Source organism: Erythrolamprus reginae, chromosome 2, assembly GCF_031021105.1.
Source record: "Erythrolamprus reginae isolate rEryReg1 chromosome 2, rEryReg1.hap1, whole genome shotgun sequence".
In the NCBI taxonomy this organism is placed as follows: domain Eukaryota; kingdom Metazoa; phylum Chordata; class Lepidosauria; order Squamata; family Dipsadidae; genus Erythrolamprus; species Erythrolamprus reginae.
In genome coordinates, this window is record NC_091951.1 from 113,392,654 (window position 1) to 113,406,730 (window position 14,077).

Below are 14,077 nucleotides of genomic sequence, written 5' to 3' on the forward strand. Positions count from 1 at the left end.
CTAGGAAGGAAGGGATTCTACATCTTTTATAATAAAAGTAAGCCATTCTTTGATAGCCGGGCATTTTTCATCAAGAGCTGGGGCTGTCTTGTGTTTTGTTGCCTCTAAATGTACTGTTGTTTTCAAGTTGGGACTTCTCTTTTTGTTTCAAATCTCATTTGTAATTCTGCCAAGGGTTGAAAAAAGCACATTTCCCTTCATATAGAAACCTTCTATAAAAGCGTATGTTTTATTTCACTAGGAAACTGGTGTTTTCTTTGTCTGAAATGAAAGAAGCCATTCTAACTTTGTGTGGATGGGCTGAAACAGCAGTGTGTGTTACCTATAAGCAGGAAATAAAGCCAAAAGTAATTTGACACTTTTCTGTGATATCTGGAAGTTTTCATGTTTCTTCTATGTGGCTTTTTACTTTTAAAATAAAATGATGTGATGTACATTGGCTAAAGAGAGGAAGTACAGTTATATCCATAGCCATATTTTGCCAGCATTCTTCTTATACACTACTATTTTTTCTTCTCAAATATAGAAAAGATCATTGTTAACTAGTTGCATTAGCATACCTAGTTTAAAAAAACAAAAGAAAGAAAATGATTTATAGAACGATCTAATCTTTATTTTGAATGTTTGGAATACTGTATGTAGAAAGCCTGGTGCAATGTCAAAATTATGCTGCCATCTACTGGAGAAGTGTATTTGCTTATCATTTCTATATATGTGTATGTGTTATGCATATGTGTGCTATATGATGTGTGTGTGTGTAGTATATGCATGTGAGATGTCTATAATATACCATCTAAATAACATATAATAAGGCAAGGCATTGATTTTTAAGGAATATTTATGTAGATCTCAATTTGAAGAATCTGAGCTTTACTTGTATTAACATTATGGTTTAAAACTTAGTCTGAAAAAGAAAGGAGATTTTGTTTTTGCATTAACTTTCATGTTATCTCCCACCTGTAACACCAATAACTGCACAACCCTCTAAATTTTCAACAAGTAGACATGTAATAAGTAGACATGTAATTACTTTCATGCTATGCTTGGAAAACTATGTATTTAGATTTTTTTTAAAAAACATTGTGTGTTTTACATAACAGTGAGAAAATGTGGAGTGAATGAAATTTAGAATGACAATATCATTAAAATAAATTATTCCTGAAAATCCTTTTTAAAGTCTTATTTTAAAATGAAATGTAATTGTTTATTAAAATAAAAATTGGAGACAGGTTCCATTTGACTTAAAAGTAAAGAAATAGCAGTTTGAAAGATTTATGACAATGTATATAGGGTTAGTTTTAAAGTAATTATTCAAGCATCATTTACTTACTGTTTCTGAATGGGTGTGTTAATATGGAATAAAGATGGCCTGATACTTCTATTTATTTCAGAAGAATATGAAGGATATTCTTGAAAATTTGGTAAATATTCACAGTAAAAAAATGGAAATTATGAAAGTTTAAGAAAAGATCATTAATTCTTGGTAATAGCATGACTGTAAAATGTATTACTAGTATATTAAGTACTTAGTGCAGTCAGATTCGATCCTCATTTGTCTGGAGCAAGTTACTCCTACTGAATAAGCTTTAAATGCTAGAATAATTAAGTTATAAAGTATTTTGACATAAAATAAATAGAAATGGAACATAAAAGTAATGACTAAATAGTAGTTGACAGACTCATCAGTAGATTTAAAGTTCACATGAATCCTCATATGATTTGTTTTTGAAAGATATACATAATGCAATATTAGAGTTGGGAAATAAAAAAGAGGATTAAAGAAGCAAAGAGTTCATAAAACTATAAATCCATTCAAAGTGCCTAGACTGGTACTCATTCTGGAATCTTCCTTCCTTCCTTCCTTCCTTCCTTCCTTCCTTCCTTCCGTCCATCCATCCATCCATCCTTCCTTTTTTTCTGCATATACTTGGAAATAAAGGGACTACTCTGATTTATTTATTTATTTGATATTTGATTTGATTTGATTTTTGATTTGTATGCCGCCCCTCTCCTTGGACTCAGGGCGACTCACAATAAACAAGGAATATACATGACGGTTAGTCTGACTCCTTGGAAAACCTTGGTTCCATGTGAAATCTAAATAATGAATACAGTTAGCCTAATGTGCAAATTGTACAGTGGAAGGAATGATAAGAGAATTTATGGTGTGCATTTTTGAAGCCAAATATTTTATTTATTTTATTTATTTATTTTGTCCAATACAAATTGAAAGTTAAAGAGAATAAAAACATGTAGTAGTAAATATCAGGGAAAGGAAAGAAGAAAAGATATGAGAATAGAATACGTCAATGAAGAGTAGAGGAAAGGATATATGAATGGGAGAAAAGATATATAAAATATAGAAGAGACAATTGGACAGGGGATGGGAAGGCACACTAGTGTACTTATGCATGCCCCTTACTTAACTCCAAGGAACCTGGTGAAGTCAATTGTGGATAGTCTAAGTGAAAAATGTTGGGGGTTGGGGGTTGACACCCCGGAGTCCGGTAATGAGTTCCACACTTCGACAACTGGATTGCTAAAGTCATATTTTTTACAGTGAAATTTGGAGCAGTTGATATTTAGTTTGAATCTGTTGCGTACTCTTGTGTTATTGCGGTTGAAGCTGAAGTAGTCGTTGACAGGCAGGATGTTGCAGCATATGACCTTGTGGGCAATACTTAGATCATGTTTAAGGTGTTGTAGTTCTAGGCTTTCTAGACCCATGATTGTAAGGCTAGTTTCGTAGGGTATTCTGTTTCGAGTGGTGGAGTGCAGGGCTCTTCTGAGGAAGTATCATTGGACATTTTCGAGGGTATTGACAACATTTAGAGAAATCTCTCTAAATGTTTTGTACTATTAATACTTTCAAAATAATGTTTGAAATGAACCACGCATGAGACCTGGTTACTTGACAGATTGCCTGTTTCCCATAATAGCTACCCACCCATCCCATAGTATCTGCTCAATTCAAACTGGCAAATTGCTGTGTTCCAGGTTCCATTGATTAATCAAACCAGGTTCCATTGATTAATCAAACCAAACCAATTGGTTCCCTGGGAGCATGCCTTCCCTGTAGCAGCTTATGCCCTCTGGTACAAGTTTCCCTCATGTAATTTGAATAACATACAATACTCTGAAGGTCCTTAAAGATCTGGCTCTTTGTCCAGGCCTTTGGGGAGAATGACTGATAATACTTTCTTCCTTTTTGTTTCCTTGTGGGTTTATTTTCTTAGCCACTGTTGTTCTTTAGTCTTGAGCTCTTTTTATGGATTCCCTCCCACTATTGTTCTTTGTTTGTAACAGTTTTCACTATAGTAATCTAATTTGGAATTTCATAAATTCTTACTACTACTATGATGACGATGATTACGACAATGACTACTACTACTACTACTACTACTACTACTACTACTACTAATAATAATATAATATAGGATTCAACATTTTTCACTGCTCCCATCAAAAGTAGTTTTTAATTTGAAATGAATCTTTCACTTTTTCTTCCATCCTTTATGAAACAGCTCAAAATGAAGTTTTATTTTATTTGAACAGAGTAAATCAACTTTGCATACTTCTATTATAGTAGGAAGAGAGAAAAAGCTACTTACAATAATATAGTTTTGGAAGGCAAAAGTATTTTGAATTAGAAATGTTTTACAAAACTTTCTATAAAAACAGAATATAGTTCAATATTATTTAATTAAACAGGAATATTCAGATATTGACCAAATTGATTGGCGTATTGCATAATTCATTGCCTTGTATAATCCTATAACATAGTTGGACTTAGGAACTACTATAATAGTAAGGAGATTGGTATCCAATCAGTAAAGATTAAGATGGATATAACACAACATGCACAGTAGTCATGCATGCATTTTTCAAGGAAAACATGTTTGGTGTCTACAAGTAGAACTGGGAAAGCATTTTTTTAAAAAATCTTGATGATTGTTGTAAGCATATTATAAGAAATATTGGCAAGCTTGCTGGATTCAATGAACAAATATTAAATTCAGTATTTTATATATATAGTAAGTAAAATATTTTAGTACCATGTAAGAGGCAGTCCAGTCATTGGCAAATAAAAGAACTAGCTGTGCTGATGAATATATTAATGTGTGGGTGGATTATTAAAGAATTAGTAATATGTGGCTTTATGAATTCCTTCTCTTTCCCTTTAATCCTCATATGTATGCATTTAATTTAATTGTACTCTTCATAGTTATTGTAAAGTTGAGGGGAAAAAAATTAAGAAAAATGTTTGGCCAACTGCAATTCTGTAATTGGTATGCTGTCTTTGAAAAATAATTTGATTCCTTCTAACATAATTCTTTTTTTAAAAAAAAAATAAGACTTCAATTTCTCAAAAATACATGTAAATTATATGCAGAACTAAACAATGTTAGTTCAATGCTTATATCATTTATTTGTATTTATTTATTTTTTACATTTTTAAACAGACAGGGATACTGGGTGGTGCATAGTCAAGCACCAGTTTTAAATCTAGAAAAAACAATGTATTCAACTTAACCATACTTTTAAAGAATGGTATATTAAATATGAAAAGGGATGGAACTATCAGAAGATAAATACACAAATTTTGATATTTCTCTTAATCACATCACTGAGATAATAAAGAAAATATGTTAAGATGGGCACAACCTTTTCATTTTACTTCCTTTAATCCTAGTTTCTTCCCTCACCTCCCATTTTTGTTAATGGAAATATATGGTCTCATTTTGGATATATATTTATTATTTTATTTTCTGTTCAGTGCTAAAAGTGCTAAACAGAAAACAGATTTTTTGTCATTCATAGGCCCTTTTGTCATTCATAGGCCCTCAAACTCTCCCACTTATTTACCTCTTCATGAAGTTTCTGATTGTTCATTAACTCCAAATATTTATTATATGGAAATAATTGAATACTACTTTATCTGATAGTGTTACAAATTATAATAAAATCAACATCAATCATCCTGAATGGTCATACAGACAGGCAGACAGACAGATTAATAGATAGACAGAAGTCACACAAACAGAGAGAGGGAAGACAAACAATCTGAATTCCAAAACAATTTTGGATAATTTGCAATATTAAACCAATGCAATTAAAATTGTTGTACAGTGTAAATAACCAAGATGGTATCCATATGGAACATATACAAAATCTCATCCATTCAGTCTGTCTTCCTCACACACATATATTGTGTGTATCCACAGATAAATATATGATATGCTTGTATGTATTTTCTGGAAATATAAGCATGCATGAATGTTTACGTATACTAGAGAAATGAAATTGGGTAATGTGACACTCATTCAATGAAAAAGGATATTCATATGATTACAGAATTTTGAGGCCAAGGAGAGTCATGTTTTTTAACTAGATTTATACTAAAAGGACACTAGAATTCTGCCAAAAGTTTCTAGTGGAATTGTTTTTTTTAATATATCCTTATAGCACATAAAAGGTGATTTTTCATTTTATTTACAATTTGTAGTAGTGATGTCAGATCAAAATGGGAGATGTTCTAGGTTTCTTATCCTCTTGATATTGTTCTGTCTGGGTCCCCCCAGATGCCAACACCAACCAAAAAGAGTACCCAGATACACTGGTAAAAAGCAAAGGCAGTTTATATACTGAAAAGCAAACACAGGTAACAAAAACTGTTCTTACAGACAGGAACACGATGAAGCTTCACAGAGGTTTCACGAAGGCCAGGCAATAAAACAGGATTCTTGCTGGCAAAAACAACACTGGAGATAATAAAACCCACGCCTCCCCCAAGTCTTTCAGCCTTCTAGGCCACAAGTCAAGATCAGAGACGCCAAGAATCGAAGCAAGGTCACAGGACTCCCAGTTGATAACTCTCCACAAGACTGTAAGGGCGTGCCTGCCTTTTCAACCCTGCTGAGGAGAACCACACCCAAACCCAGCTGTTGCCAATTCAGGGATGGAAATACCTTTCTAATTGGCCCCTTCTTTGAGCCGCACGTCTCTGCCTCATGTCTATTATAGCCTGTGTGTCTTCATCCAATGAATCCAGGCTACTAGCTGGGGAGAGCCCCCCCCCAGGGGGGGTCTCAGGCTGCTCTCCCTCCTCCTCTTCCTGACGTTCCTCTCCCCCATCTGCCTGGTCCTCCCCCTCCTGGTCACTGTCCTCCTCCTCTGGGCATGGATCCGGCAGAGCTCCAGCCGGTCCCTGAGGAGCCTCAGGCTGAATCATAACAGATATATACTGAATTCCTTTGGGTTTGGTTTAAAGAAAGTTTATACCAAAGTCAAAACTTGATTGAAGGTTTTATATCCACATAAAGGTCAGTCACTGGTATCAGTATAGTATATGTTGATTTTCAGGAGGAATCCTGCCAAAGATATCTATATTTTCTAGTTCTTTTAACAACAAAATATAACAAAAAGCAGGATTGACAAGCTAATTCTTAATCAAAATATTGTTCTCCAATGCCACCAGATGTCAACACATTATTCCCAGAAAAGCGCCCTTTTTTAAATGCTTGGCTAACGAGATTGATCACTAGCAGTGTTCATAAAATATGCAAATACAGAGTAATTTAAATGCAAAGCATCATTAAACAAAAATGTTAAGATGGGTGCAATCAAGGTTCATAATTAGACTTTAAAAAGAATGCATCACTTTTACTGTACATGGGATTAATTCCCAAAGCAAAAGAGAAAAAGAATTGCAACATAAAGATGTGCTGTTACTAACTGGTAATAAGTTTTACTATATACTATCTATACTAGCTAAATATTATTCTTGAAATATTTAAAGTTTAAAAAAACATTTTACTGAAGATTTATTATCTCTGGTCATAACCATAATTCATTCTGTAACTTTGATCACAACCCGATTTACTTGTGACCCAACCTAATTTTGGAAATTGAATTTTTGGTCGGAACCTTATTTGATTGTGCTCTGAAGTGTTCATGACCAGAGTAGGAGTATTGTGGAGTAGGAGTAAAGACACCATTATTGGTCAAGTTAAGGTCTTTAGCTGAAATTAATCTCTAAATATTCAATTTCTATGACCACTGCATTTAATTTTATGCACAATTTTCTCTTTGATTTAATTTAATATTCCAATATAAAATATCAAAATACAATTAAATATTTTATTTCATTTTCAATGAAACTTTCTTTGTTTTATTTTTTGCTACAGAAGTGTAAGCACTTTGTGTATATCAACATCTAAAAATTATTTTTCCTTAATATTTTTCCTTTTAATAATTTCAATCTCCCAAGGCTATGGATAACCAGAAGAGGTTGGTCTCTAGTATCCCTAAATTTGTAAATTCAGAGAAAATAATTTTTTGGATTATCTGCTTAACTATTAGAAATGTAAAGAAGCAGATAACTTAATCTATAAAAAATGGTACATAATAAAGCTGTTACGCAGACTTCTGCATAAAGTGGATATCTATGTATTAAGCTGTTTTATCATAGGAACTGGACTTTTTCTTTCCTCCATACCCTTAAAAATTACCATAAAAATGTGTATTACAATGAATAGTAACTTAAACTTTAAGGTGTCATAGAATGGTAATTATCCGATTAAAAAAAAAAGAACATCTGCATAGCAATTATAAATGGAATTATATTCTGTGCCATGGTGCAAAAGACATTTTTTTCTGAAATACTATCTCATCCAAATGCATTGCTGATTTAATTAATTAGATGCATTTAGATCTCACATTTTATTTGCAACCTCAATGCACCATTCATTCATTCATAATTTCATTCACGCAACCACCTCTCAGTCAAATTTATTAATCAGATTTATATGCCGCCCCTCTTTGATAGATTAGATGGAGTGAAAAAGGGTGTCTAGAGCAACAATCACTGATTTCAAAATGGTGTCCTGCCTGCTGCTGAAAACTGCCTCTTTTAAATATTACATGTACATAAAAACCGGTTAAGTTTTCCATTGTTAAGGATGGAAAAATTAATTGATTCCAAGTTACACAGTTAGTTCTAGTGGTTGAGAAGAATTTTCAACCAATATCCAAGACATTAATATTGAAGATATTAACTGCATCTTAGCTGCTATGCTACACCAGCTATTAGATTAATCCTGTATAGTAGATTGTGTACTTAATAGAAGACTGGACTAATTGATCTTGATGACTCTTCTAAGCCTTTTTTTTTACAAGAGTTTTCATACTTTTGCTGCAATTATTCATATCAAAGCTCTTATTGTACTCATTTTTCACTCAACTGAAAAGCACCATTGTGTTTGTTCCATTCCAGTCCATCCAAAAGAAAATAGACCTCTATACATTTCCCTGCCTTTGTTCACTTGCAGTATATCTTTCTTATGGTATATGTTTAACATTAATAAATATTTGGATTTTTCATGTCTGTGTTTATTAAAACATTGTTAAAAGATAAGAGGATGGAAATAAATAAAATTAAAGGATGTGATTGGAATCAATTCTAAATTCTATGAAGTATACTCCCAAATAATACATGATAAGAGATTGTAAAACTGTTAATAATTTTGGACAATTGGACAACTGGACAATGTTTTTGTTTGTTCCATTTTGATCCCAGAATAGCAAAGGAAACAATAAGCTTGTTTCTCAGAAGCGAGGGACACATATAATTGGCAAAAGAAAACAATTGTTTATAAACCAGCCTCTCAATCTCAATTTATATGCTTGTTATTCTGATACTGCCAAGAGATGACTCTATCAGCTTTTGAGAAGCTTTGATTTTTGCAAATATCCATGATTTTTCTAGACTATTCTAAACATTTCCATGCTTTTCATTAATGTTATGCATGTCTTGAAATTTGTGTTTTAAAAATAACATTAGACCAAAGAAAAAAAAAATACAGCCTATATTTGAAAATACTTTCACATACACAAAGAAGCATGCAGGCATCTGTATTAATAGCATGAAAGTGGTAAAACTCGAGTTTCCATTTTTCAAAGGTTTTCTTCATCTACAGAAAAAGAGTTTCTGCATTTCTGTCTTATTCTCAGGTTATTTAACTTTTGCATGCTTGTTTGTTTGTCTGGAGATTTGTTTTAAGTTATATTATTTATTATTTTATTATTTTCATTTTACAACATTAATAGCCCTTTGCAGTCTTTATAAGGCCTGGATAGTGTACAATAAATCCAAAGGATGTATTAAGTACATAGAAATCATAGAAAAAGAAATTATCATCTCATTAAAAAGCTAAATGCCCATTGAGGTGAGTCTATCATCATCAACACCAACAACTACAACAACATCTTATCAATCTATTGTTTGTTTGTCTATCTATCATTTCAACTTAATATCCTACCAAACTCCTAATGAGTATTTTATATTTTCAAAATACTCCTGGCTGCTCTAATTAATGCTGATTTGGGGTGCGGTTTTTTATGTATACATCTTTCTGTCACTTTGTACTGCTCTGGTTGTGCTTTTCAAAGTTAAAAGGTTCATTTCATGGAATTAATTCAGACCTTCCCTTAAGGTTTAAATAAGGCATGAGAAACCAAAGCCCATTAGAGAAATTATTTACTCTGGATGTTGTACTTCAATCTACCCTTTCAACCAACATAGTTCAGTAACTTATTCTTTCTTTGGACAAGAAATGAAATGCAATTTTTCTTCTGTCAGATTGAGAATTGGAAATATAATGAAGAAAATGTCACCACTGTCGTGCATGTGGATGAACATTTGTGTGTTCGTTGTTGAACAAGCATTTCTATTGATTACTTGCATTTGATGCCAATTGTAAATATCATAACATTACTACTTGATTAGATGATTTGATCATTAAAAAGCAGCAACAGCAAAAGAATGTATTATGCACGAGTCAAAAAGAGGGCTGTGAAAATATTTACAGATCTCTCACATCCTGGACACAAACTGTTTCAACTCCTACCCTCAAAACGAGGCTATAGAGCACTGCACACCAGGACAACCAGATATAAGAACAGTTTTCCCCCAAACGCCATCACCTTGCTAAACAAATAAATAATTCCCTCAACACTGTCAAACTATTTACTAAATCTGCGCTATCATTAATCTTTTTGTTGTTCCCATCACCCATCTCCTCCCACTAGTGACTGTATGACTATATCTTTGTCGCTTGTATTCTTACAATTTATATTGACTAGTTCCTAATATGATTTGATTGCTTATTTGTACCCAGATTCTCATTAAGTGTTGTACCTTATGATTCTTGATGAACTTATCTTTTATTTTATGTACACTGAGAGCACATGCACCAAGATAAATTCCTTGTGTGTCCAACCGTACTTGGCCAATAAAAAAAAAATCTATTCTATTCTATTCTATTCTATTATGTTCCGTTCCATTCCATTCCATTCCATTCCATTCCATTCCATTCTATTCTATTCTATTCTATTCTGTACATTTGGTAAAATGATATGAAATGTTAGAGTTCCTCTGAATTGTTCATCAAATATTTATATTTATAATTGCATTTTTATGTACATTTATCTGCATGTCATTTTGTCATCTCTGTTTTTAAAAGGAGGCATGGAGAGAAAATATGATCAAATTTAGGAATCCATAACTCGGATAAACGACTTCAAAGAGACAGCGTGGTTATAAATTATTTTACATTTTCAGGTTTCCACCAATATTTTGTAAATTTGCTGAAGATCTGAAAAAATAATGTCATTATAAATGGTTATGTTTTTTTGTTTTTCACATCAGCATTTAATTTCTGCTGGGATTATTCCAAGTAGTAGTACCACTCAATTTCTTGTAAGTGCTACAACATTGTCTGTAGATTTCAAGACTTTACTCAGAATTTAAATGTGATTTGATAGCTTTGACTGTGCAATTAGGAGTTATACAATACTAAACATAAACAATAAATTATATTTTTTTGAAGATGTTATAAAATGAAAACAAAGCCTAGTGGAATAAATCGTAGCCAAATATTCAAATTATAAATTAGAATTATTCACTTGTAGCCTTTGGCCTGAATGTTGTCACCATTGGCCTCTTTAGCCTAACACAGATGTACAGTTGATTGCAATATATACCTATTTGACTTTATATACTCCATTCAACTTTAATGTACGATTTTGGCTTATTCTGTCTTGTCGCCCTGCTTTTTGCAATTTGGAAATATGCTAAACCATGTTCTCCTGAGGAAGATCATGTGAGTGCTTGGAGATGTGTCATCTCCTTGGATTTTATTGCTTTAAACAAGGTTACTTACTTATTGAACTATTAACTTAGAAATGAGAGTCCATTACACTTTTAGAGAATAATTACTTACTTTGAAACTACTTGGTTTGGAACAAAATGTGCAAATGTAGATCTCATTAAAAATACAGGCGACTGGGCTTTATGACTTACTAGCTTTATTTTTATTTTTTTAGTTGTTTATTAACGCTTTATATTAATTAACAACACTCCATTTATTTTCAACTTTAGCTAGCTTTTGATTCTAGCTGAAAGTTATAACACATTTACCGGAATCATGCCGATTTCTATAAAACATGCTTCATTTGAATGTTGCTGTGTAAGAGGGTTAATCTAGTCAAGACCCTATCCATTTCAATTGAGTAAATTCCTTCAAACACTCTTCAACATTTAATGTGGAAATTTTGTGGATATAATATTTGGCTGATCAAATTATTATAAACCATCTCTGTCTTACTGTCTTCCATTATTTCCATCCAGGCTTGACCACCTCATCCCACAAACATGCATCGGCGACACACCACCCTCCGGGAGAAAGGGAGGAGGCAGGCCATCCGAGGCCCAGCCTACATGTTCAATGAGAAAGGCACCAATTTGACATCTGAGGAAGAACGTTTCTTGGACTCAGCAGAATATGGCAACATTCCAGTGGTACGAAAAATGCTAGAGGAATCCAAAACATTGAATTTCAATTGTGTTGATTATATGGGACAAAATGCCTTGCAACTGGCAGTTGGCAATGAACATCTGGAAGTCACCGAACTTCTTCTAAAGAAAGATAATTTAGCAAGGGTTGGAGATGCCCTCTTGTTAGCCATCAGTAAAGGATATGTACGAATTGTGGAAGCAATATTGAACCATCCAGCCTTTGCACAAGGGCAACGTCTCACTCTAAGCCCACTCGAACAAGAATTACGAGATGATGATTTTTATGCTTATGATGAAGATGGAACACGCTTTTCCCATGATATTACCCCTATTATACTTGCTGCTCATTGCCAAGAATATGAAATTGTTCATATATTGTTATTGAAAGGGGCACGGATAGAAAGACCTCATGACTACTTCTGTAAATGCAATGAATGCAATGAGAAGCAAAGAAGAGACTCGTTCAGTCATTCTCGATCAAGAATGAATGCCTATAAAGGATTAGCAAGTGCGGCTTATTTGTCTCTATCTAGTGAAGACCCTGTCCTTACGGCTTTAGAGTTAAGCAATGAGTTGGCAAGATTAGCCAACATTGAGACAGAATTCAAGGTAATGTAGAAAACCTCTATAATTATACCTTTATTTTGTCCAATTGTTTTTGTGCACTCACAATAATCCTTGGTCTAGATTAGATTATATGTTCAGTATATGCATGGAAATGTTATGTTCTTTTTTTCAAATTCCACCATGGGGAAAAGAGTATCAGGACTAAGATCAAGGTAAATGGGAGGAAAATATACCTATATTTTTACATGATGCAACTTTTCTGAAATTGATGTACTGTTCATGACAGTGGATTTCACAATTCCAAAAATACAACAGAAGCTTTGGAAGGTAAATCTAATGGCCTGTAGCATGAACAAATATATATATATATTAGATTTTCTTACCTGCATTCTTTAGTGCTGACCTTGACTTGAGCCAGCTATGTGAAATACGTATGCAATATATTCTTTCTTTAAAGGAAAAATGTCTGTATAAAGAAAGTCAGTAAGAGGAAATCTGATTTCAACCTTGTTTTCTTCTACATCTTTATGCTGAGAAAAGAATTTCCACTTGACAGGTTGACAGAACATAATATTTTGAGGTTTTTCCAGTTGTAAAAAAGATACATATTTTACAGACTGTTTTAAAAAAAACTTGCTGTAAAAAATCACTGTGGTTGACTGTATTTTATTAAAAAGTAAGGCGAGAGAGACTGAAATGTTCATTCTTTAAAACTTTTTAAAGCCTTTGTTTGATGTTTAGTTACTATAAATTTATTATCCAGCCTTAAAGTGACTTAAGGCACAGGACTGTTATGAGAAAGACAATGATAACAGAATGTTACCAGTTTTACTTAAAAGATTGCAAGTATTGAAATTGGAGCATAAGCACTCCTATTATGTTACCTTAGTTTTGGGTATTCTTTGATATTAATGGTTTTTAGGTTCCCAATTCATTTTGTTTTTGGATTGTGAGAATTACATCTTGCCTATTGTTTCTGTTTATCGTGTACATTTTTCTTTGTGCTATTTGGAGCCAGGTATCATCCTGATGGTAGTGAAATGTGATTCATTTAACTTAGAAAGTAGAAGTGTTGCCCTTACTTAATGTCTAAGTACAATTTAGATAATTTTAGCTTGCTGGTTGGATGGACAGGATACTTTAGCAAGACAATGTGGTTTTGTTGCTGGTGCCTTGGGATGCATTGTTCAGACTACAACCACAGCGTATAACCATATGTGCCTTTTATCAGTACCCAGCTAGTTAAAATGTGTTCAGATGGCCTTAAATTCATGCTTTCCTAAAGTTTAATGACCTCAGGTTAAACACTGAAATAAAAATGAAAAATGGATATAAATCATATTTAAAATAAAATGGGAGAGTCAGAATTGGGGAAAGGACCCAAATACTGGGATATTTTGCCTATATGACTTTTAGAAACATAGAAACATGGAAGACTGACGGCAGAAAAAGACCTCATGGTCCATCTAGTTTGCCCTTATACTATTTCCTGTATTTTATCTTACCATGGATATATGTTTATCCCAGGCATGTTTAAATTCGGTTACTGTGGATTTACCAACCACGTCTGCTGGAAGTTTGTTCCAAGGATCTACTACTCTTTCAGTAAAATAATATTTTCTCATGTTGCCTTTGATCTTTCCCTCAACTAAC

General features: G+C 33.0%; 1 protein-coding gene across 1 annotated transcript in view; it reads left to right on the forward strand.

Annotated features, from left to right (window-relative positions):
- Window positions 1–7,899: 7,899 nt before the first annotated feature.
- Window positions 7,900–14,077, forward strand: part of TRPC7 (transient receptor potential cation channel subfamily C member 7) — a 156,780-nt gene continuing 150,602 nt past the window's right edge. Inside the window, exons 1-2 of the mRNA XM_070735860.1 lie at window positions 7,900–7,916; window positions 11,710–12,466. Of these exons, the coding sequence (XP_070591961.1) occupies window positions 11,714–12,466 (753 nt within the window). The 5' untranslated portion in view covers window positions 7,900–7,916; window positions 11,710–11,713. The remainder of the gene's footprint in view (window positions 7,917–11,709; window positions 12,467–14,077) is intronic.